This window comes from Pelmatolapia mariae, linkage group LG4 (genome assembly GCF_036321145.2).
Source record: "Pelmatolapia mariae isolate MD_Pm_ZW linkage group LG4, Pm_UMD_F_2, whole genome shotgun sequence".
Taxonomy (NCBI): domain Eukaryota; kingdom Metazoa; phylum Chordata; class Actinopteri; order Cichliformes; family Cichlidae; genus Pelmatolapia; species Pelmatolapia mariae.
Window position 1 is genome coordinate 12,651,782 of NC_086230.1, and position 27,140 is coordinate 12,678,921.

At 39.6% G+C, this 27,140-nt stretch overlaps 1 protein-coding gene across 2 annotated transcripts in view; it reads right to left on the minus strand.

Annotated features, from left to right (window-relative positions):
* Positions 1-27,140, minus strand: part of prkcbb (protein kinase C, beta b) — a 100,574-nt gene that overhangs the window by 58,475 nt on the left and 14,959 nt on the right. For both annotated transcript variants that reach the window (XM_063471500.1, XM_063471499.1), the window contains exons 3-5: positions 12,138-12,220; positions 2,683-2,794; positions 2,181-2,309 (exon numbers count right to left, since the gene is read on the minus strand). In XM_063471500.1, the coding sequence (XP_063327570.1) occupies positions 2,181-2,309; positions 2,683-2,794; positions 12,138-12,220 (324 nt within the window). The remainder of the gene's footprint in view (positions 1-2,180; positions 2,310-2,682; positions 2,795-12,137; positions 12,221-27,140) is intronic.

Sequence of the window (27,140 nt, forward strand, 5' to 3'; positions counted from 1 at the left end):
TCTTTGAAACAACACTTGCTTAAATGATACAACATGAATGTCTACATATTGTACTTACATACATACTAACATTTGCCACAATAACCATTTTTATATGTGAACGAAATGAGAGCCATCACTTAATTTACAGTAAAGATTTTTGCAGTTTTTAATAACTTATATTTCACAAATAAAACATTCCTCTGAGTTGTTGAGAAAAAAAACAGTGTAATCAGATGAATTTATTAATAATTAATATTTCATATTTTTGAAAGCTTGGCAGATAGTGATTTCTCTGAGCAGCACCCTGCTTTTTTATTTATTCTTTGGCTGCCAGATACGACCGAGGGAAGCAGGTGAAATTTCTGACTGCCAAATACATAAACATGGTTTCACAAACATTTTTCACTACTGTGCAAATGTCAGTGGTACGCGTAACGTCTGGCAGGCAAATAAAAAAATCAGACAAACCACAGAACAAATGGAGACACAGTCCACAACACACTGGAATTGACTCAACTCGCTTCCCCAGTGTATCCCATCATCGTTTCAATATATTTAACCCAGAGAGAGAGCTAGCTTTGCCTGAATGCACTGGTTAAATCACAGTGTGAAGGACGGCTCAGTGCATGAAGCGACTTCATAGAGGACACATAAATTAAGTCAGCTGATGGAGGAACGCTAAACAGCCATGATATCAACCAAAAGTGAGACTGTTAACGTAATGATATGCGACACACTGCAATCTGAATCTGAAAATGTAACAAATGTAACGTAAAAAACTGAGACTAAAAATTAGATCAAATGTGTTTAACAATTAATTAATCAGTTTTTTTCTTTATTCTAACACCAAATTGATGACTTGATGCCAAATGATCACAAGAGCAGGGAGATTGCAGTTGTTATCATCATCCCTAATATTGCATCACTCTAATAGTTTTCTAGGTCGTGGTGTGGTTAAGCACTAGAGTCCAGCATCTGATAGATTTGCCAAATGACCTTTTAAATCACTGACAGCATCGCGTGAGTTTTGGACCTGGGGATGACACTTCACAGAAATGAGGCCGTGTTCTCACTAGCTGAGTCGAGAATGATAAATGATTTCATGTTCACTCACACCTCAGTCTGCCCAGAAATAATACCAGTAACTGCAGTAGGGCTACTTGGACATAGCACCATTGCTCATGCACTGTAATAACGGTAATGACATGGAAATTAATAAATAACCAAACAGAACCTGTAAAGATTATCTTGGAAAAGCAAAACGTGTTCAGATCACAATTCTCATTACAAAAGCTGCCTGACAGGATAGGCTTTGAAAAAAAAGTCCAACTTTAGAGCCGAAATAAACATGTTTGCAGCCGGGTACAAATAACGCTTTTGGTCTGTATATTTCAACAACTGAACTAAAGATGATTTCTTAAAATATTCAATTAGAATGGAATAGAATAGCCTTTCAGTTTCACTGCACATACAACGAAATTGTGGGTGCTCCACACCAACTGTGCGTGGAATAAAAGACGTCATCAAACATGCAGATCCATCAGCTGTGGCAACTCCTCGGAAATAAGAGAGCAAATATCATAAGTCTGTAACCCAGTTATGGTGATTGAAATTCTAGTATTTTATTAGTGTGTCACTGAGCACTAATTTACAAAAATGTGTGTCTGTGTGAGGCATTCACACAGTCCACGTCTGCAATTTGCTAACCAAGCCTGTGGGCATTAGCCGATAACTCGTCCAAATGTGGTCACGTGTGGATCCAAAAATCCAAGATGGCCGTAGTCCTAAAATTGAGGCTTCCAAAATTTTATTCCACAAGCCATTTTTATACATAGTCTGATTGAAGCAAAGCCTGCTTCTATTAAGTATATTGTGTTAATTTTTAAAGATACACACTGACTGTACTCCAGGCTCATTTTCCTTTCACAGAGGAAACATCGGTGTATTTGAATAAATTATTACATTATTGCAGACCAAAGTGTGTGGCACTTTCCTCTAATGAAAGTGGAAATGAATGCAGACCAAACGAGAGTGACTTCTAAGCGTCAGCTCATATTTCAGTTCCATCCTTCACCTTTGCCAACAGCAGAGGGAGACAGAAGACCGGTATTCTCAAACTTTAAAATGACAAGCAAGCCGGAGGACTGCACAGGTGTGTGTAGGCTGTAAACGTGTGCATGCCTCTGGAATATACTTACTGGTAACAGTGAGAACATTGGTCTTAACCTCGGCGGTGATCTGGATGCGACCTCTCCTCTCAGTGTGGTCTGTGCCACACAGGCTCGGCACGTTGGCCACACATCGCTTATGGATGTTCATCATACAGTCTGAAAAATACATATTCACACACACCCACAGATATGTTTGTAATGTTATGCAAGAGTATTATTCATAGTGATATGTGTGCCATAAAAATATTACATACTACTGCATGTCCTCCCTCACTACATCCATGAAGTTTCTTTGTGGTCTTCCTCTTTTCTTCCTGCCTACGTAACTAGCACCTTTTCCCAATATAGCCACCATCCCTCCCCTTTAATAACATTAAGATATGAATAATGTTCTACCTAATTATACCTTTTGTACATCCCTCTGTGTGAGCATACCACCTAAATACTGTGCAATCTAAATATGGATGGTACAATCGTAAGGCTGCGGTATGTGATACATGCATAAATGGGCGGCGGGTGTACTACATACGGTCACATCTCATGCCCTGGTGTATGAGGCCATAGAGTAGGGAGCCACAGTGGTCACAGAAGGTGGGGCTGGAGTAGGTGTGGATCTTAAACTTGTGCTTTGACCTCGGGTCCTGAAGAGCAAGAGAGGACAAAAACAGAGAATTAAACACTTTTTCACTACAAATTAAACATTTCTTTAATGATTGTGTTGTTCAACTGTTTAAGTGTGCACCGTTCAACCGCTTAAAAAAACCAAACAAACAAAAAAGCTGAATGAATGAAGCTTTGCCTGTTCCTCTCCTCCTCCATCTGTTTGATATTCTCCTTTTATCACCAGCATTCATCTTAGTCTCTCTCTCTGACTTTCCACTTTCCACTGCTCTGAATGGTAATGGTGCATTCAGGGGAAAGTTTTGACAGGCGGGGTTTACATATGGGCAACTGCACTGTAATCTGATCAAGATACATTTCCTCTGAATTTCTTTGTTGGCATCAATTTAGAAAGCCTACAAAGGATGCTACAATGCACATCCATGTGTGTCTGTAGGCAACAACAGTGACGCAAAAACTTTGCATGAAGTCAGCCTCCCGTGACATCTGTTAAAGTCGAATGAATAGCAGAGACAGCGTACGGCTACCGCTACTGCCTGTCTGTGCAGGTCTGCTGTGCACAGTTGTGTTGGGTTAGTGTTACTTCAAAGGACATTACACACTTAGACACGCGTTTGTGTAAACAGATTTATGACCTAACCACACAGGTAAGTCAAGCACACAGATCTGGGTGTGGCTCCGATGATGTAAGAGCAGAAATAACAGAATCAGAATAATTTATCAGTCCCTGAGGAAGTCACATGGTCACAGTTGCTACAAGACCATAAGAACAGTAGCTGAATAAACTAAATTAAATGTTACAATATATTACAAAGTTACAAAATAAAACAAAATAAAATATACAGATAGCTCAACTATAAATATCCCAGGATATAACACAAATGTAAATGGTTGAAATGAAAGCGCCTCTCTTCTCAAACTGTACGTGATATTAAGTGTGTGCACTGAACGTTCTCCTGTGACTGGACAGCACGTCATGGAGCATTGTCCTTATCTTGGACAACATCCGCCTCTCCGTCTCCACCTTAAGAGAGTCCAGTTCCATCCCCACAACATTACTGGCCTTCCGGATCAGTTTATTGAGTTTGCCGGCATCTGCACCCAGGCTAAAAAAAGGGAAAAACTGTCACTTATCTGCAATTTGGTCATTTTGTCCTTTTGACAGTAATTATGTGCTTTGAACTGACAAAAAAATGGATGCCATTACTTTTTATGGACGTTCAGAACTGAATCATAACTGGGGCGGAAACGCGGGCTATTTCTGTCTAATGTGTGTGACACCTGCAACCACACCTGGATCTAAGCACTGTGATGGCAATGATGGCTACTGAGAGGCTGTTTATTCTTACACACACACACACACACACACACACACACGCGCGCGCGCACACACACACACACGCGCACACGCACACGCACACGCACACACACACACACACACACACATTAACTCCTAGGCCGTGCACATCCGATATACCGCTTGTGGAGGATCCAAATTGTGCAGCGAAGCGGGCGTACTTCAATGTGGGAGTTAAAATATTTCTGCCAAGGGGATCCATCGCAGCTAGCAAACATGCAGATACAGAATTTAATATGATTTGTGAGGGATCTCCTCCAGCGCAAAGTGCTTTGATGACATCAAATAGACCAGTGCTTACTGTTAATTTTCCTTTTAAGCCAATTTAGAAAGAGACCACGAGTGCCAGTTTTCTTTCACACGTGCCTTCGTGCCTTTTACTCTCATGAGCCAGGAAAAAATTAGAATGACTGACGTCTTCCTCTCCTCCACACCTGTCCTGGAAATAACATTAAATTTAGGTGACCAGTCAATTATACCCAGTGTCCCCACAGTGTCTTCAGCAGTGTTGCCCTAAGCCTGAGTGTGTGGATGCCTGTGATTTCCGTGTACATTTCCACACGCTACTTTGTGTATTTGTTTCAAATGCTGTTTTTCGCCTTTCTCGAGGACAATACCACCTACTGTTTCTTTTTCGTGCCGCGTAAAAACAAGGGAACATTGTGCTGCTGAAGCTCCAGTGATGAGCAGCAGCAGACAGAGAGCAGTGTGAGGGCTGATTACAAAGAGTGCCAGCTTCTTTATAAATATGAATGATTAAATGCATCCGCAGCGAAAACTCAAACATCAATGAGATAGAAAAATCATTAAGAAGAACGCATGAAAGCAGCACTAGGAGAAAAAAGACACCACTTTTATTGTCTCCCCCTTCTTTGATTAAATTTATTTTGATGTAAAATCAGTTTAATCAGATTTTAAAAAATACCTTTTCTGTCATTTTTCTCACAGAAGTCAAGATATGAGCAAAAATGAGTTAAGTTCTTTTACCCTTCCATCCACCCTACAGGACGTGGACATTGTGATCTATAAGGTTGCTTCAATATGACGGTGTTTTCAAGGATGATGTTAATTTCATGAGTCAAAACAAGCTGTGAAAAACACTGGTAGGTCTGCTTGATTTAATGTTTCCACTTAGTGAACAGTAATCTAAGTAAAGTAAAACAAAGAAATGTAAGTTTGAATCACAGCTTAACAACAATCAGCTTAATACATCATCCTAAAATGGAAGGTTTATGTGACTGTGTTAGGATGTTCTGCCAACATTTGTGTTTAACACTTTTAGATTTGAGTGTGAAAGGATCAGAATTGGAATATTTCAGTGTTTGGACTAATATTTGTATATATATGTATATATATTTAATAGCATCCAGTCACAGCTTCACTGGCTCCAGTTTCTCAGTTTAGGTACAGAGACCAAGCAGCATGTGAAGCTTCCTCTGTCAAAATGACATTAGAGTTGTATATTCATGTCATAATTTCAATATAAAATAACCAATTTGATTAGTAAGCCTTAACATAACAGTAAGGGGATTCTGTTACCTTCAAACAGAGACAGGACATTCTGTTTATACCTTCAAATAGCCAAACCTGTTTTATTATTATGAGATGGAAAATATTTTACCACATTCTTTTTGCCGTCCTTCTACCACCATTTTACTGAAATTGTGAAGGTCTTTAATAACTGATAGCTGATAAATAACTCGACCTTGGTACTGAAATTAACCCGTTCAAACAGGTCCAGTCTCTGAGAGGGCATGCTGGGGAAAAAGTATCTACACTAAACTAAAGCTTCTTTTGGCCGCTCTCTTATTCACAAGGAGTCGCCACAGTGGATGGCTCTGCATATTTGAGTTGGCAGATCTTTACCTCAGAAGTCCTTTCTGACACAACCCCTCCCAGGGGATTTTTGCCTCCTTCCAGACTTAAAGAGGGGATCTTTTTCATGAAAAATTCTACACTGAGCTACGATGGCGTACTAAGGCCACATTAAAAATATATATTATTGTTAATTTTGAGAATAAAGGTGAAGCGTGGAGATTAAATTTCCTGAAAAACCAAAAAACTGCCACGGCTGCTATACCCTCTACAAACAACTTGATCAGGTATCTTCTTGTGGTATAGCATACATCCTCTTTACTGCACGAGGGTGTAAACATCACTATCCTTGCAGCTGTCCACTGCCAACTTTTCCAAGTTTCTGTGTTTTTTGCAACTTTCTACACCATCTCTTTAACGTGTTAATACTTATCACCACGATGTGTATGTGCTAAAGGAGAAATCATTTCCTTGTTACTAAAACCAATTCTCAAGCATGAGTTCACTACCTCATCTAAACAAGGCGTTTTGTAGAGGGGATAGCAGCCGTGGCAGTTGTCTGACAAGAAATGACAACTTTGATCTCCACATTTTGACGTTATTCTCAAAAATGAACAATATTTTCTTTTCTTAATCTGGCCCTGATATTCCTTCATGCCATGGAGCCACTGGGGGAAAAAAGTAAAGTCTTGTCACCAGTTTTATGCTGATATATTTGTTTTTGTGTGTTATCATAGATATGCTTTGACACCTGTTATCTTGTCTACAGTGTTGCCAAATTTCACCCAAAAAGAAGTTATTCAAAGTAGATTTAACAAATTTGATTTTTTTTAGCATCTAAACTGAAAGCCTGCTCATAAAATCAGCCAGCGACTAGCCATTAGTCCATGCTCAGTGCGCCGTTTTGACCACCTTCCTGTCACTGTGTTGTCTCTCACTCGCTGCTCCTCTTTTGTTTTTTAAAACTCTACTGTCTGTTAAATTCCCTGGCATTAGCATCAGTCAGCTCACAACAATTACATACACATCTTGTCATGTTTTCATGATGCTGTGTGACAGGCAGATCTGTGCTCACAGTCACTCACATGAAAACTTTTTATTTTTCAGCGCTGATTTTGCCTTCAGTCCACTTACTCCTCTCAAGCTAGTACTTTCTGACATATCTCCGGTGGCAAAATCGCTGCACAGACTAAACCTGTCATGAAGCTGTCGACGGGCACCACGAAGGTTATTTGTGGCCTTTACTTTTCACAGAGCTCAATTAAAACCAATATAAACATGCTCATGTTAGGCATTATTTATTCAAAATTTTTGCTACAAGCAAGTCTGAAAAACAAAAATTGTTTTTTACTAAAAAATGTTGAAAAACTTAATTTTCTTCCCAGAAAGAAATGCAGATTTTGCTTTACTCATGCATTAAAACACAGAAGTGTGTCAACTTGTTTTTATCTTCATTATATCATTGTGTATAGTCAGATGGCAAAAACAGCTGTTTATAAACATCAAACGCCTGAATAACAAACACATACATCTTTGCGAGCTACATATTCATGTTGTAAGAAAAAGTTATGAATTACAGGCACTGTTAGCGTGTTAGTGTTGATGAACGGTTGTTTACACATATGCATGACATCACACTTTAGTGAAAAATACCACTGCACTAAAAATTGGTTAGCAGATTGTATTTACAAACATCAACATATGCAATGTAGACGTAATGTCACTGTTTGTTTTGGGGTCTAAATATATTATATGATTTATAAGGATCTGAGTGTTAGATCAATAATTACCAAAAGCTATATAGACATTGATAATCCTGGTACAATAGGCAGTTAATATAGTAAGTTTCATCCAGTTGAACGCATCAAGGAGGAGCAACGGAGCAAACATACATAAATATGGTACAGCAGATCTACTGTATGCTAATGAGTAAGCTGTTTTATTAACATGAAAAATGAAACACACTCAAAGCGCACATAAAAAAAACACGTTATTTATCCTACAATAATATCAAGATAAAGAAAAAAGTAAAACAAAAGTAAAACAAAACAAACAGTAATTCAGAGTTTGGTTTGATCTGCCTTTATTTTAAGAGGCACACTTATTTTAGCTTGCATCATCACGTAAAACTAAGTAATAAATACACAGATTAACTTTTTAAATCTAGAAAAACTTAAGTTAGTATGACTCACATTGCTGTTATTGAAAAACTATGTGTACTTCCCCAAAGGCTGTGAAAGTTAACCAGCAAACATTCTTTTGTAGCCACCCACTCCGATTCAATAAGAGGCTGTAAACTTTCCTCCGAAAAAGTAAAATGTAATATAACGCAGGCTGCAACAGCTGCTTTTGCTGCCCTGATCAATAAAAGAAACGCTGTGCCAAGTGTTTACCTGACTCAGGCTTATAATCCTTCCTCTGGGAAACATGTAAGTGAAAGCGTGTGAAATATTATTTAAAGGATTTGAGCAAAATAGATCTCTCAAGCGAGCTTGGGAGAAGGGCCTTGAAAGAAAGACAGTGCAATAACGAGACAGGGGATGGAGTCGGCCGTGCTACGTATTTAATAACAATCTCTCCATCAACCTTTCTCTTCGCCTCTCAAAGGCTACCTCACAGCTTTGACATCTTTTTAACAACCCGTGCAGACATACTGCTAAATATATCATCATGTTGATTTCATGTTGAAATCACATTTATATTGTTTATGTGCAGAAATGAGAATGACCATGTATAAATGCATGCTATTGGTGCATGTGCACTTGTTGTATAGGAGTGTCTGCAAAAAAAACAAAACAAAAAAAAAAAAACAATCATAAAAAGGTAGAAAAGGTAATAATTTAATAGGAAAGAAAGGACCAATCCCTTTCACAAAGTGAGAATCTAAAGCTGAAGCCAGCAGCATGTTAGCAAAACAAAAATAAAGACTGGAAACAAAGGAACAAGATTATTTAAAAAAGCCTTGAAGTTTAACAAAAATGCTTATTTTGTTGTTTCTAAAAATATAAACTAATAAAAACTAATAATTCACATATTCAGAGTGTATGTCAGTCAGATGAAGCTAAAGCTTTATCTCTTTGGTGTGTTTATGCTACATTCTGACTCCAGTCAAACAGCTTTTGAGGAAAAGCAAATGAGCAAATTATGCAAAATAAACTTAATTTAACTCTGGAGAAAAAAAAAGAACTTCATCTACTCATCTTCTCTGACAAAATTAGATGACTAACCTGAACTAGCTTCTATTATTTCTTTTAAAATCTGTTGATATATGATAACGCCATGCAAACAAATTGATCAAATTTACTGAGCTACTTCCACGTCCTCCTACGCTGTCTAGTTTCACATAATGTAATTGGACCTTTTTTACATTTTTTCCCCCTACACATAACATCCATTGTATTTTCTCATATAAGAATCTACTGTTTGGTAACAGAAGCAGTTAATATTTTTGAATGGAAAACATACATGACATCAAATAAATCACAGGAAGTACGGAAATTCCACAAAACAAACAAACACACACAGAGTTAACCGTCTACTTGTCTTGCAAATTTGTAAAGCTATTTTGAAGCGGCGCTATTCTTATGCAACCGGCTTCTCAAACACACGTGCACGCACACACACACACAACACCTTCGTATGGGTGCGTGCCTGAAATGTAGGTTTCATTAGAGGAGCTCATCCCTCGACCTCTCCCACGGGGAGCCCATTCTATTAACCCAGATCTATAATTGAATTTGTCTTTTAATAAACATGCGCAGCTGACAGAGAGGATGAGAGAGAAAGATAGAGAGAGGCAGAAGGTAAAAAGGGAGCGATGGGCTGATCGCCACAGAGAATGATGCAATATTTCTGATCGTACAATCTTTCTAAAAAATCTGTGTTCCCGTATCTTTTTATGACAAAAAGATGAACCTGAGATTTTCTAGTCAAAAGACACACTCAGCCAGAGCACGTCTTTCATATTTGATGTATATTTATCTATATGTAATATTTAGATATACTCTATTTGCTAATATAGCGCAAAAATATTGGAACATTTCGACTGAGTGATCTGAAAATAACTGGAATAGTAAGCTCTCCTCTTTGTGTCAGCTCACAAAGGCAGTATCTGTGTGTGTGTGTACAGGTGAAGACACTGTGTCACGTCTGACATGGTTATTAAAATGTTAATTTAGGAATTTGATAATGCTAATGTAAAAAAAAAAATCTGGGCACTTCTGTTAGCCTCAAATAAGTATGTTACAAAATGCCAGTTTCAAGAAAAACAGGTCTGTGAGTGAGTGCCGTAAGAGGCCTCATCATCCTCCTTTCTTGTAATCGTCAGGCTTCTTGCCTTCCTGTCTTCTATATTTAAATGAGCAGCTAGTTAGGAGAAGATCTACCCTGCATTCCCACTGTGCTGCAACCAAGGTCGTAAGGCCATGAACTCATTAAAGAGATGACATAGTGGAGAAGGCGAGGCCCCGTAATTAAGAGCAGTGGCCCCCTGGGTGGAGTGGCATTTAAATAGAGGACAGAGTTTGGTATGGTGGAGTGGGAAACAATGGGAGACAGATAAAGACATGGGAGAGTTGCATGTGCACCAAATATAGAAATATATAGATAAGTGCCAGTAAAGCTAAGGGGACACCTAGAGAAAATAGAGAGGAGATTATAGAGATATGGAATGACATTTGAAGTTGCTAATGAAGAAAATGGCTTTTGAAAACCCAAGAGGAAAGAGAAGACCGAGAGGAGGGGAAGTAGTTTGAAAAACATGTACACAAAATCAAGTTATTATCATAAAAAGAGACATTAGTTTATCAGCAGGATAACAGTAAAATAAAAAGGCTATGATGTCCACAATGCAACAGCTGCGTGAATATAAGACAAATGAAAGATTTCTAAAGAATAAAAAGTTCAGTCGTCTGCCTAAACTGGCAGTTTACAGGAAATCTGAATGGATTTTTAAGGTCAAAAGAAAGAATTGTATCAGTGTCGGTCGACACAAAACATGGGCAAAGTTTTACAAATGTATTTTTGCGTCCAGCTTGGCATTTAAGGTGCAGCCTGTTAAGGAAGCTATAAAAACATCAACTATTTGTGGCACTGCTGTGAGAAGGAGAGGCAGGATGGGTAAATGATAAAAAGATGAACCACTTGTTCATTGCAGAGAATTATCAGTTATACAGAACACGCTACAGGAAGCCAAACAGCGTTTCCTCTGAAGGCGGCACGCTAAGTGCGCTCGTCAGGCTGAAAGGGCACTCCAGAGGCAGGTAAAGACGTGGCTGAGGAACTTAGGGAGGGGCTTCGGTGAGGATAAAAATGGCACCCTAAGAGCGCTCTTACGAGAGAGAGAGAAAAAAAAAGGCAAACGTCTTGTTCCTTCGGGAGGATCGGTTGGAGACTAGATTTGCATTTTAAGAATATGAATCAGAGAAAAGACAACTCGTCAGCTCCTTGACAGAGCAGCATACCACTTAACGGCACTTCATGTTGTTAGAGCGGATAAGAAGGTGAAGAGAACGTTTAAAGAGAATTAATAATAATACGAGAGTGGCACAGCTTTTAACCTCCGACAATACTCTTTGAATTCATGTCAAAGAATGCGAACTGCAACCTGTGGCTCATACAGATAACACCACAGAAACACTCAACCAGCAAGGAGGGGTGTTTTCAGACTTCAAAGATACTAAAAAGAGATGAAGGGAACCTCTGAGCTTCAGTTTTTTATAATATAAAACCTCTAAGAGGAAGAAAAGAAGCATAGACGAACATAGGCAGCAGTTAGAGGACGATAGGAGCTACTTTGGGTCCATGTGGTTAAATTTAAGGCCATCATTTTCTTCATGTAGCTTGATGAAGAGCAATTACTGTAATACAGCGGTTATATTTGGCAGCTCCAGGTGTTACATGTCTTTTCTGGCTTTTACGGTATCACTTTTTCTGTACTCAGTTTTTAAATGTAATTACTAGAGAAACTCCTGGAGGTTACGGTTGAACTGTCAAGACAGGAAAAGGAGAGTGAGAAGCGAGAAAAAGATGGAGGCTGCTCAAGCGTAACACCGGCGCCGACAGGTGACGGGGGCTCGTGAATGGAAATGTCCACGTGCTCTCTGTGCCTCTCGCTTTCCACGTGTCTTTCACTTACTTGTGCATGCTCTTGCTCTCACACAGTTTAAAATGATTCGTTTATTTGTACTCACGTCTGACGCGGGCCCTTTATCAGCACCTGGGCAGGAGAAAGTGACGAACTCATGGCAACGTTTGTGAACCACGAAACAACACACTGTGAAGAGAGAAAAAGAGGAAGAGAAAGCATCGGTATTCTGTACACAGCAAAGAGATCCTGCGATCTAAAAATGTCTAAAAATCTGACATTTTTTCTTTAGCTTTGACCAGTAAACACATGCTGACTTTTATTTGCTGTTTTTAAAATACACAGTCTGATGTTAACATTAGTTTCAAGCTAACTTGAAGGCTGTTCAGCCAAAATCTTAGTCTGGCACCTGTGAACGGGCTTAAATCAGCTCACATTTGGAAAAACCTCCAACATTTAAAGCTCTTCTTTAGATGTCTCTGCCTTTTGTTCTGTTCTCTATTAAGATGAACCCACACTGCTTCAATAATGTTGAGGTCCGCAGTCAGGGGAGGCCAATCCACGACTGATCCAGGTTTGCTTTTACTGCATTAAAAGTGTGTTTGGGATCATTGTCACGCTGAAAAATGAAGCAATCCGATGTTTTACAGATGTTACTGCATGGTGGGTTAAATTCTGAAGCAGAAATGCAGCCACAATCCATGACAGAGCCTCCACTGTGTTTTACACAGGCCTGCACACACTGACTGTTGTACCTCTCTCCTGAACTCTTCTGTGTGATTTGAACCACATATTTCAAATTTGGGTTCATCTCTCCATAAGACCTGTTACCACTGAATTTCAGTCCATTACTTGTGTCATTTGTCGTACGCCTTTCCCCCTGTTTCCCTTTCTTCAGATTTAGGCTTCGCTGAACAGTAGATGGACCAACTGATAGGCCAGATTCATCTTTCAGGTCTTGTGTCAGGTTTTTACTGGATTTTTTCCTATTTGTTAAGCACATGACTTTCAGATTCTTTTCATCTGCTAAGAGCTTTTTTAGCCCTACCACCTCTGACCCTAACACTCATAAATTTGAGTAAGGAAATGGGAACAATTTATGTGTTTTTGCAACAGGCTGCTAACACCAAAGTACCAGGGACGCAATTTAAAATTGTTTCTTTGCTAAGTTGTCTGTTATGTGTAGACTGACGACCCTGGTTAGGTGACATTTGAATGATTCACATCTAAGCATTAAGTGGCTTAACACAAAAACATTCCTCTGGGAATAACCTGTACAAGGACTGGACTGAAAATGAGTGAAAAAGCAGCCAATGACCAAAGAAAAACCTTTAAAGGATCTTCAGAAAGCCTGGAGAACTTTTGCTCAAGACCACTTTTTAAACAAATGATAAGAAAATCTGGTTCCTTGGAGGCAAAATTTAAAGAAATGACAGGTGGCTCGAGACTTTTGCACGGCACTGTAGGATTCACATAATAAATATACTCATAGCTGACGATGGCTAACACAGATTATATAACTGCACTGGGTGAACAAGTACACTAACCATCTTTATCAAGATCAAAACATGATCCCAGGCACAGGAGTATTATCTGCATTTACTGACTCACTGACTTAATTTTTATTCAACCAAAAGCACCGATATTTTTAGCAGTAGGTTTGATAGAAGCTGAGCTGTTTTGCTGTCCCTGGGCTGTTAGAAGCAGCACTTATTTAACATAAGAAAAGCTTTAGCAGTGGTAAACGTACAGTGGGATTCACACCCACACTCTCTTTATTGTCACTCCAGCACCGTTGAATCACTGTCAGCCACTCTGGATAAGAGCACCTTCTAAATGTCTTGGATGTTACTGTTAAATGTAACCTCTGCTTTATGGTACAGTATGTACAAAAATGACTTTGTATCAACATAATTTGCTATGTTTCTAAAGTTTACTGTGTCAACAAATTAAAATATCTAAAATCTAAATGTGCCATTTTACAGGGTTGAAGAGTTGCTGTTTTTTTTGTTTTTTTTAAATAACAGGCATACACATCAACACACATTTAAAAAGATCAAAGGAAAGCCTATACAATAAGAATCCAAATGTGATGAAAAGCGTAACACTTTCTGTGTTGGTAACAATCAGCGGTGCAGAAACATGTGAAAGCTTTGACGCACAGTGAGTCTGTCATCTCCCCCCTGATCAATGTCAGCTCCACTGACAGGCAAGACTAACAGAGGAAGCTAAATATATCTCACATACACAGTCCTTATGACTGTGCCCCAGAGTATATTTACATAGCGTGTATGTCAGATGGAAGATCCAGAGGCGGCCAAATACACGTTATGATAAAACAACTACTGAAACTCTATTACGGCACACTAAAATAACATATTGATTAATGAGTTAGTGTGCAGTGTTTTGTGAAACGAAGCTGTTTTCAAGCCAAAAATACTACTTAAAAAAAACCAGCCACCACTCTACTGAAGGTTTGCTTTGCTAGAGTGATTTAAAAAAAATCGTGGCCATCAGATTTAAAAAAAGATAAAATTATGTATTTCATATCCATAGTTTGTGGGGGTTTTGTTTGCCTCATTTAGCATGCATAATATGAATATGCAAATCTGCCCTTGTGCCTCCCGCTCAGCCACTTGCATGTAGGCTCCATTCTTCCTGTTCTTCCTAAGTTCTCTTGCAAAATAGAAAAAGATCTGTGCTTAATTTTTAACTCAGGAGGACCTGGAACACAAATCTAGTGCTGTGCTGTGTTGGTTAAAGGAAAGAAGAAAAAAATCCCAGAACACATGAACAAACACTTGCCTTGAGCACACTGGAAAACAGCTAGTTGCTAGCTGTGTAAATTAAAACTGTCATCAGAAGCGAAGCATTTAAACGAACACTTGCCGGGACACGCGGCACACTTGCAATAACATACGTTGCTGTCAGATTGTGTAACATCATCTTTATTTTAATTGTCTCCTCCACTGTGCAGCGTTTGTATGGTTTACAGTGACACACACACTTGCAGACACACAAATCTTGAAACAGAGATAAGAGGACATTTTCCTGCTGAGCTGATATGAAATGAGTCCACGTTGACAACTTTGACTTGATAGCTTAATAACGTGTTGCTGGTGTTTGATGAATGTTAGCCCCGTTCCCTGGCTGATGGGGTCGCGCCCTCAGGTTTGTAACGTATGTTAAGCAAGACGGAAATGCTCAGCTGTGGTGCTTATTTCATGTCCTACATATTTACTGGAACATGAAAAATACCATATTAGTGAAAGAGTTTTAAACTGTTGATTGATTAGTTGGTTTTTAAATTCATCTGTAATACTTTTGAGAACACTTTCAAATCATTAAAGCCACAATGACTGCTTCCTGTTTAGAAACAGAACTAAATTATGCTTACCACTTCATGTTATATAAGCAAAGTCACACAAGCATGAAAAAGAAAAGCATGGCTTTGAATACGAGCGCACAGTTTTCCCTGCACTATTGTGTAATGCACAGTCTGAGTGATTGATAGATCACAACGTTTAACAAAATGATCTTTCACTGTTTCCAAAAATGTTTCTGATATTTTTAGTGTGCATTTATCACCATGATCTCACTTACATATTTGGGGATCAGTTATCTTTGTGTCATATTCTATTTAATCCGTACCTACTGGCAAACCGGTGGTGATCAGAGGGGTTATAATTAACACAAAGGAACTTTCTCCAACACACACATAAATCATGCCCACCTCAATGGTACTTCACTCCCACGCAACATCCTCTCTTTGGTTACACCACCTACTCACTGCAATGATACTGTACCACACACACTCACACACAAAGACCACCCACTCATTCCAGTGATATCGCAGATTGAATACGCAGGGTGTGAGGGTGGAGGGATGGGAGTACAGAGAGAAATGGTGCGAGCTGTGTGCACATATTGCTTCAAGGCAACTGCTCTTTTCGAGTATTGCTACTGCCAAATCCCTAATGAAAACACACTAATGCATGCACACACATACACACATACACGCAGATCTGCCAATAAAATAGTGCTGTATGCCATTCAAGCATATGACCTCTGGGCCAAAACCAAACACCAAAAAATACTCTCAGAGCTAAAATATGCCCCTCCTTTTCTCAATAAATCTGTTAATTAGTCATTAGTTGCTCAATTATTTACACATCCACTTAGCTGACCCGAGACACTGACAGGCAACACATGCAAGACAAAGGGCATCACCTAATCTCACAAACCCAGATCCCATTTGCTGGATTAAGAGAAGGAGGCCATCTTGAAAGGAGTCCTCCAATCAGCCAACTGTGGGTTACCCAACTGCTGTACCACAACGCATAGGTCAAGTGCTAATTGGTTGAAAAGCTGACTTAAAAAGAAAAGGGAACAATAGACAGTAACAAAGATCGATTTAGCTTCGGGGTAAAAATTGAAGCCAAACAAAAGTTCCTTAAACTTGTATTCACCTTCATAGCCACCAGGGGGCGATAGCTGTGACAGCAATAAGACTGCTGCTCCTTGAACTCATTAAATATTTTCCTGATAAGAATATGGATTCAGTTACTCATTTCAGGTCACACTAAATACAACATTATAATTTTATATATTTTGGCTTTTAAATCATCCGTGCATTTTTGCCTGCTTATCTAGGGCTGGTTTGCGGTGACAGCAGCCTAAGCAGAAAAACCTAGACCTCCCTCTCCCCAGCCACCTTCTACAGTGTAACTAGGGGAACACCGAGGCATTCCCAGCCAGCTGAGAGATGTAATCTCGCCAGAGTGTCCTGGGTCAGCACCGGTGTCTCCTTCCAGTGGGACATACCCAGAATATCTGACTCGTTGGGCGCCCAGAGGAAACCTGTCAGGTGCCTGAACCACTTCAGCTGGCTTCTTTTGATGTGGAGGAGCTACACTGAGCCCCTTTGACATGACTGAACTCCTCACCTTGTCTCTAAGGGACAGTGAGAGGCCAGCCACCCTTTAGTGAAAGCTACAAGCCATTTGGTCCCTGTAAAACCACTGTAGGAGCTTGATCCACACTGCAAGCACTAAGTCGAACTGATTTCCAGTGGCTGTTGGACTCCGCCAGAGCTGCCCTTTGTCACCAGTTCTGTTCAGAATTTTCATGGACAGAATTTCTAGGTGTACCCAGGTGGCGGAAAGCTTTCACTTTGGGTGCCTCAGAATTTTATCTCTGCTTTTTGCAGATGATGTTAGCTTCATCAGGGGGGTGGCCTCCAGCTCCTCACGATCAGCACACCCAGATCTAAGCCCATGATCCTTAGCCTGAAAAGGGTACACTTGCTGCCCCAAGTGGAGCAATTTTGGTATCTCCGGATCTTGTTCACAAGTGAGGGGAGAGGAGAACAAGAGAGTGACAGACGAATTGGGGCAGTGGCTGCAGTGAGGAGGCTGTATCGGTCCATTGCAGTAAAGAGAGAGCTAAGCAAAGCAAAGTTTTCAATTTACTAGTCGATCTATATCCCAGTCCTCACCTGTAATCATGAGCTGTGGGTAATAACTGAAAGAATGAAATCACAGATACAACCAGCTGAAAATTTTGGCATTTTAGGACTGCGACGGCCAGTTGGTAACAAACCAAATCCAGCCAACTTGTGGGCTGGGGCCAACTTTTTGGAAGAAGACAGCTGGAACCGAGGTTCAGCTGCTCATATAAAAGTATTCCTGCCCTGTTGACCTGTTTGTTCCTATTTCCCCTCCCCCCACCATCCCCACCTTTTCTCTCTTTCTCTCATTTCTCGGGGGATGCCAAGCCCAGAAGTGATGGTACATATTTCCGGAGGTTTTCCAACCAGCAGAACCACCATCCTGCTCCTTTCCTCCATTTTGAGAGTCCCTAACACACTAAATATTTCATAAACAATCTCAGTAGATGTTGTGGTTTTTGCTAATGAAACCAAAATAAAAGATTTATTATTTTCTCAGCATTCAACAGCTGCCGCTACTGTGTAATCCTGCATGGATTAAACTGAGGGTTGTTCCCTGTCTACCTCCCTCACAAACCGTGCTTTTACCCGTCCTCCTGCTCCGCACATCTCTGCCCCCTCGGTGCCCTCTGTGCACCCACACGTGTATAGTTGGCACCGTGCCGTGCCTTCATTATTTATCATACACATTAAATATTCATGATATTCATCAAGAACACAGAAACACATACTACAAACAGGCACAGTTACAGGTTTCTCCCATCTATCTCTCTCTTTTTTTCTCCATCTCAGTAACTCTCATTAATTTGTTACACTTCAGTTTATATTAAAGCAATGGAAAGCACCTGCAGAGCTTGGCAGGGCATTAAGTTGCTGGTTGCAGTTAGCACCTCTTTTTTTCTTGTTATGAGTGAGAAACTGGTGGATAAAATCAGCTAAAATGGTAAATGATTTAAAGCATCAACTGCTATGCAAGTGCAAACATGTTGTCCACAATGCAAAGGTTTTCATGGGTCTTTTCCCCCAGGAGAGGGCAGGTCATTACATGCACAGTCAGCTGTCCGCAGCATGCGTTCCTTTTCCCCATCAGCTTCTCACTTCACAACAGAAATACATTTATAATAGCATATGTTTGTAGGACATAAATGTTTCACTTAGAGCAAAAAGTATAAAGTAAGATTTTGAGCTCTGGGTCATTTTTAGTGTTGCTTGCAAACAACTGGTTAATCTAAGAAAAAATAACCACCAGATTAATCTATGATGAATTCAGTCATTAGCGTTGATTTGATTCCCTAATTACTTTTAATGGATGTTCCGTTCTTTATATAACCACTGGAAGTAAAATGCTAAAAGTTTCATGAATCGCAAAGGAAATGAAAGCGTTCATCCCAGCAACCGCTGGGTTAGGCCGCTCACACACACACAGAAACATACAAAACACACCTCTTGAAATATGTTTGTGTAACTACAGCTCTTTGAAGTGTGCCACGCTGCCCTAATCCCTCCCCAACAGTCACATGACATGATTATATAAAAGCTTATTGTCAGTCAATATCATCTTCCCATCAGGCTCTCTGTGCATCAATACGGTGCAAAAGAGGAATCAAACAGAGAGACACTGCATTACAGTAAGACTGCATCGTCTTACATGAAGAACATTTTGTGAAAGATTACTCAGTGCGCACAGAAATCTAAAAACTTTCTGAGCGCAGATAATAAACCATTTGCTCTCATACTGAAGCGAAACAAGTCGCAATTAATGTTTTCATTAGGAACACTTCTTACAGACAGCATTTACTGAGCTCTAATGCAGTGAAGCACTTTACTATTTTTTTCAATTTTCTCATTTATACCTCTTTTTTTTTCACTTTGATTTTTTCTTCCCCTCTCCTCTCCTCTCTTCATCTCTCCAACTTGCTCCGGTATATTCTGTTTATGAAATGTTGGCAGAACACCGATGTCGTACACAGCCTTTCCCTCTAATGAGCTGCCAACGTGCGTGCGCCTGTGCGTTTGTTTTGGTGTGCATGCGAGACGCAGTGACATGCAGCGATGTCCCAGATTTAGATGCTTTCAGATTCAGTATCCAGGTTCAATGCTACACCACACAGAAATCTGTAGCTACTTCTATTTATTAATCTATAGCCATAGTAGGATGTCACCTACAGCGTTTCCTGCATTGCAGACACTTACTATAAGTAATACTACCTTTATCACTGAATTAACATGCTGAATATAACAGATCAAGATTAACTTACTCTTTTCTGAGAATGAAGGTCTTGAATCTTGAATAATTATTTGTATATATTCGTCTGGTTTGACAATGAGCATGTTTATCTTAGTTTTCTGTGATGTAGTGAGCAGCCATAATTGCTCCCATTGATGCTGGATCTTACAGCTTTTTTTGTAATTTCTAAAATAATTATAGCAAATGATACAAGCTTTGGATATAAAACTGCCCTTTCAGCATACACATTTTAAGCAAAAGTGACATAACGAGCCTATAATGACAGTACATGGTCTTCTGCTGCAACTGAGATGCTCTTCTGCACACCTTAGTTGTAATGAGTGTTTATACAAGCTCAAAGCATTCTGGCCATTCTCTTCTGACCTCTGTCATCAATGAGGCGTTCTCACCCGAAGGACTGCCGCTCACTGGATATTTTCTCTTTTTCAGACTAATCTCTGTAAGATGGCTGAACTGGAAAATCCCAGTAGATTGGCAGTTCATGAAATACTCAGAAAAGCTGATCTGGCACCAACTGCCATGCCAGCCACTAAAAATCGCTGTTCTTCTGCATGCCTAAATGTATTGAGTTGCTGCAACGTGACTGCCTAATTAGATAGTTGTGTAAAAGAGCAGTTGATCAGGTGTACCAGTGAATGTAAACTGACTGACTTGGCTCACTCATTTGGCTACAAAACACCTGCATCACACCTTCTCCCTGACTGCAGCCTAGCAGACCTGGCACAGTGTTTAAACAGCGTAGGGAAAGGTCTAGGCGAGCACTACTGTTGCTGTTTCTGTTTCTTGCTCTTCCTACTGTCTCAGTGAAGAGGAAACTTCCTCATGAGTGGGGGTGAAAGACTCAAAGAGGAGGCTGGTGCAACAGGAGGAAGGCAAGAAGAAGAAGAAGAAGAGCGAGGTGATAAAGAATCGAAAGCAAGAAGAAGAAAGTCAATGATGTGAACAAAACGGAGCACCATTCACCTTGGGCACCTCCCCTCATGTCTGTGCGTGTATGTGTGTGTAACTCCTTATATAAGGGGGAGGTGAACAGCCTACGCCAATGTATAAATACCCACGATGCCGCTGGTGGAGCAGGGAGAAGGGTCAGAGTGAGTCAGCACACCCATATCACTCCTCCTCTTTCTCTCTCTCCCTTCCGTCAATCCATCCGCTCTTCTCCTCTATACTCCTCCTCCTCCATCTCTCCAGCGATCATTTTTCATCTTGTTACACAAAAACAGAGGATTTCACTTGGCAGGCGAAAATGTGACCTTGGGTTGGTCATGCTCATAAAGACAAGTAGGGGTGTAAACAAAGTAAAACAATCAATTAGACTTTCACAACAGGACCCTTTCACTAGTGCTTTTACGCAACGCTTCCCAGGAAATCTGTCAAATCCTAAAAGATCATCAAAAGGTTATATTTGTTAGATTTCAGGCGTATTTAACATCTATTCTTTTTATTTTTGCAACTTCAACAGAGTCCATCTGCTCAAGTGGTCCTTGAACACTTGCTCCTTTCATTTCACTCCTCTTAGGATGCTCCATATGTGTTTGTGGCATGTGGCTGTTTGCTGTGACTATGGCTGCATTTAGAGAGATTCTTCTCCAGCAGGAAAAATCTGCTATAAAAACAAGTCACTTGTTAACTATAAATGATTTGACAGCTTACTATAGGGGGAGTCCACTGCAAGGCAATCACTAACTATCAGTCTTGAAGCCACAAATGGGCCACAGCTTTTGAAAAAGGGGAAGAAAGAAGCAGCGTTAACACTGTGTGACTTCAGTAGATGATAACATGCAGTCATCATAAGCAGGAACATGCAGCTTTCTTACGTTTCATTTACTATTCCTTGAATAGCAGATAATAAATTATGCAAAATATCAGCAGAACTATAATAGGAAGACGCTTTTTTAAAAATAATGTATCGTTTCTCGTTCAATAGCTATTCTAATATTAAATAGGAAGATAACAGAGTGACAAAACAATAAAACTGCCTTTTCAGGAGACACTACAGTCTGTCTGGCTTCTTGCGCCGCTCGATTTCAGTTTCAGCTCTGTGCCAGCGCTGTAAAAGTTTTGGCACAGAGTGATTTCACGTGGTCTAGCTAACACCTCCACCCTTATCCTCTCTCTCTCTGTGTCTCTCATCTGCTCCGTCTCTAGCTCATTCACTGCATTCCCTTTCTTTCATTCACTCCATCTCCTCCTCTTGATTTCTGGCCTTTCACTCTCCTTCTTTTCCCCCTTTTATCCCAGGCTCTGCTTCATTCATCCTTCTCTTTATCCTGTCACCCAATTCCATCCCCTACTCGCTCGATCACATTTTTCAGCAAGTTGGCTCGCCATCCACCTCGCGGTTAATATATTTGCTTTTTAATCACATACATGCAACTGCAAACTTTCAGATCTGGGAGCTTCCTAGTGTTTGTGCAGTCTGCAGCTGAGCCACTGCTGTGTGGGCGTTACGTAGGTGTCTTGCTTTTTGTGCACCTTGATAGAGCTTGTTAAGATGGGGGAAGCATACGTTTCCATGTGTATCACTGGGTGTAACACTGATGGTGTAAGTAGGCCTGCGTGCAATGCATATATTAGTACCAATAACCTAAAAGAAATCGAGTATGTGAAAACAATTTACTTAAATGACGAAACATAAGTTTGGATTAAAAATATATTGTCAAGAAGATGTGCTGAATAGCTGCACGGCAAAGTAAAAAACACTGACATTTGCACTGTTAATCTCTGCACCAACACTTGTTGTCTCTTCTCGCTCCCTGTTTGTGTGCACATGGAGGGCTCTTCGTGTCCTCTCACTGCAGAAGTACATCTACCTCCGCATCTGCTGAACATGTCCAGTCGACACACACACAGAGACACACCGGTAACCCTGTAATCTCCTGTACTGTACATCAACTTTTCTTCACTATGCTTCACTCTCCTGCCCTCATCTCTCACTCACTCCACCCTTCACTGCCACTCTCTCTCTCCCTCTCTCTTAACTCCCCCGCAAACAGTACCTGCTGTTTTCGGCCAGACAGCAAGAAAATAACTGCGGGTAGGAAAGAAAAAGCAGAGAAACTGAACGCTCGAGTGTATACAGTGTGGGTTCTTTACATTAGACATCCCTGTATTTAGAGTAGGCATGCAGTTTTACCTGATCTGAGGTTACTCATTAACAGAGAGAGAGATAATATGAAGAGGATGAGGGAGAAAGAGTGGGTGAGAGAGGACATTGAGGTGAGAGTGGAGAGCCGATGAACAGCTTTGAATACCAAATAATACATGAAATACAAGTACATGTGCCAGCACTGATTACAGAATGAAACACAAAATTCAGACCGATACAGACAGCAATTTGATTTGTTAATGTGACTTCAACAAATGAGCTAATGATAGCCAATCGTGTTGTTGATATACGGAGCTAAACTCAGTCCAGAGGGCTGTGCTACAGCGTGAGACTAAAGTCCTAGAGTTTTCTGTGTCCTGGCTAAATCACCGTGGTAACTTTATGGGAACATATTTACTATAGGTTTGTATTTTCTAAGAAGTTTGTTTTTTTATTTCATTTTGACTTTTTGTTTTTAATTCAGCTTAGTTTTTTCTTTAGTTTCAGTTTGTTTTAATTAATAACATATGGAGGGGCAGGATTAAGGAAAATTAGCACAAAGTGTTACAATAAAAACACAAATGGATGTGTTGGATGTGTTGTAGATATCCAGAGTCTCATTAAACACATCCATCACTGACTCATCAGCAATGTAGTAAGATTTTTTTTTTTTTAGCAAACTAACAGATAATAAAACGAAGGATATTTCCTCTACATGTTTATTTTAGTTAGTTTTTTAAGTTCACATAATTGGTTCAGTTTGTTTTAATGTTTTTCAAAAGCTTTTAACGTTAAATAAAATGTTGTTCACATCTACTTTTAGTTTAGTTTTAGTTAATTATAATAACCTTGGTCAGGAGCAGGTTATGTTCTGAGTTTTAAAATTGCCAACTGATTTTTTTTCAGCATGTTACGAGTGCAATATAGATTATATATTGATTATATACTATGTTATATACTATGCTCTTTGTTTAGGCACTAATACCACTGAATGAAGCGCAAACTGTGTCACATTTTCACAGGAATGTATTAATTTGGTGATGGAAGTTTGTTATCCTTGATGGTAATCTGCTGCTTAGTCTCTTTTACACTGCAACAACTAGAACACAAAAAAACTCTCTAAGAAACCTGATCAATCAGTCAAATTCATTTCACTTTCACCTGCCGGCAATCTAAAGCGCTCTCCACATCCCCTTCATCAGGCTGTGGGACAGTAACCTTTTATTTTTACAGTAAATGCATCCAGTTTCAAGTTTCAGAGCTCTAATGTGCACGATAAAAATAAACAGCAGAACAGAGAGTGCACTCAGCAATAAAATAATTAACTTAAAATAAAATGTTTATTTTACCGCTATGTGTGCTGATCTCATCCTATTTGCAATACTGTTGCATTTTATTGTTAAGTGTTTTTATCTTCTTTATAGATTTTTATCATCATCATCTGTTGACGGTACCATCATCTGATAACATCTCTGTTTCGAGTCGGCTGCACTCACAGGGATCATTTTGTGTGGAAGAAGAGTCACTTGACCTGTAAAAAGCCTGCCTTATCAGAGAAAGTTGCTAAACATGATTGTAATATCTGTCATCTCCAACTGAGGCTTTAGTTTTTGTCGACCCAGCTTATGCAAAGAAACCCTGGCTGTGCCGAACTCCCTTCGTAGTATACAAGTGGAGGAAATATGGCAGAAATATTGTGGACCTGTTGTGAACTCTACCACTACATCTCCAGCTTAGCGCTACAATATGATTGATCTGACTGACATTATAATGCTACAGTGCTACAAAGCTATAATTCACTCAGTAAAAGCTATTCACTGTATATTTATGGTACGCTGTACGTGATCACGTGATCACACACAGCGTCACTTTTAACTCAGAGTGGATTGCATCCACTAGTAATTTGCAACGTAACTCTCCTTAACTTATTAATACACACAACCTGATAAATAAGGGCTTAAAGAACTACACATAACCCCTGACACAACCACTGATGTTTGGGATTTTCAATGAAAAAGGCAAGCTCTCCAATTAAAACCATACAGGTGTAAAGTACCTATCATCATGGTTATAATAATAAATAAATAAATATATATATATGTTATGTAAGAAATAATGCTGACAGAAATAGAAAATACTTGTAGCACCTGTTTTAAAGTCTAATATTTCCATGTCGCATCCTCCTGACCTCCACTTTTTGCTTCTGACCTAATGATTATAGTCATTACTGCCATTTGTCACATGACCATGAAACTGTTGTCATTTTGGAGAATTTGTTGAAATAACTGATGCTGTCTTACATAATTGAGTCCACAAAATATATCTAATGCTTGCTCAAACAACCTCCGAGGTTATTATTTATTGGAGGATGTTCTGGCGATGCTCAGCACTACCTAAGAACGAGTAGCTGCTTGCTCAGTATTTTCACATACGACTGCTCTCTGCCAAAAAGAGAGACGAGATAAGAGTTAGAGAGTTAGAGATAAAGAAAGTTAGCAATCAGGAAATTTTCTTAAATTTGATAACCTGGATCTTCACGACATAAATCATAGTTGCTGATACAGGCAGATAATGTCATGTCCGCCTGCTTATTTACACAGCATTATGCAGCAATCTGTACAGCAGAGTAGCAGTGCAACACTAGCAGGCTGAGGGGGATAAAACTGAGTACAGTAAAGAAAGGCTCAGCTTTTGGCCGGATTTACTGAAGCCAAAACTTTGCTGTTAAGAAAAAAACCTCCTTGCACATCTCTAATGGGAGATACCAATCAAGCTAGATTTTAGCTTCAAAGATCAGGCGGGCAATCACTGAAAAATAAGGACAGATTTGGTCTGTGATGATTAAGACCAGCCACATATGTCCGCATGGTGTGAAAGCAAATTTTAATTCTGCAAATTCAGACTTAAGATATTAAGGAAAATGTTATGTTATACCTATGTTTTATCATCTAAAAAAGGTCACCTTTACCAAGGAAGTGAAAATGTGAAAGAAAGATACATGGCTGGCATCAAGATAAAATGTCATCCTATTCCTCTTCACCTCAAGCCTCACCTCCTGAACTGAAGTTTGGGTTCTAACACAAAAAAACATGCATATTTACTCCCAGCTAAAAAAAATAACAACAGCTGGTTATAGGCTAATTTAATGCTATGTAACATTAGGCTTAAATGCCCTAACAATACCACTTTCCCACTAGTAAACTGTTTGGTTACATTCTCACATCGTATGAGAGTTTATTCATTAAGTGTCAGAGTCCAACAGTGTTATCCACTTCAAAGCTGGTTTCACTAACAGCAGCTGACAGAGGCTAACAGCAGCTAACAGAGGCTAACAGCAGCTAACAGCAGCTGCTGTTACAGCCTCTACCAGAGAAAATAGACGTGGGCACCAGCTGAAGTTTTCTTGTTCTGTTTTGTTTTCAGCTGAAGTTAACAGCGGACAGACAGCCTCTAACTCTGGATTATTAAATTGGGAAGGCTACGAAAACAAAATTAAGTTGACTGCAGTCGGTGGTGGTAATAGTGAGATTTTACACACTATACTTTTAAGGAAGGTTAGAGAGCAATGTTGTTTTGATGTAGTTGTCAGTGCTACTATTCAGAAAGCCCCAAAACAACAGCTAGAAAAGTAGGATTCAGCAAAAGTAGGATTCGTGCTATGTGAGCGTTTAGCTAACAGTTAGAATACGTAGCACAAAGAAAACAAGAGCTTGTGTGTGTGTGTATGTATGCTTGCTTGTGTAACTGCGCAATTTGGAGGGCAACAGAGCAGGAGCTACACAAAACATACACATATTTTGACAACAAAGAAATTTAGCAATAATTATAGCCAAGACCACAAACAAAAAACTCAATGACACATACTTGAATATCACTTGTTTTGTCTTTCTTTCTCTTTCTCCCGCTCACTGTCAAACTCAAATTTGAATGTCCCTTGATGGCGTGACAAGAAAATTGCCATTATGGTTATACAGAGGTTGTTTACATTCATCTGCAAAGAGTACATGAAATAAAATGATAATGCTAAATTGACACTAGCGTAGGTGGATGATATTTAAAAGAAAGAGGCTCTGTCATTAAGTGACAGCCCATAAAGTCACAAACTTAGATGGTCGGCGAACAATGAGGAAGCTAATAGGGAGTGAGTGAAAGAAGAAGACTGCTGAAGTTAAATCAGAGAGAGGAGAAAGGGACACGTGTCAGATGAGGGAGACAAAGTGACAGATGTGAGGGGAGAGGGGCACAAAAGGACAAAGTCAAATAAGGAAATGGAAAGAAAGATGGAGGAAGAGGCAGAAAAAGAGGTCTGAGATAACTGCTCTCC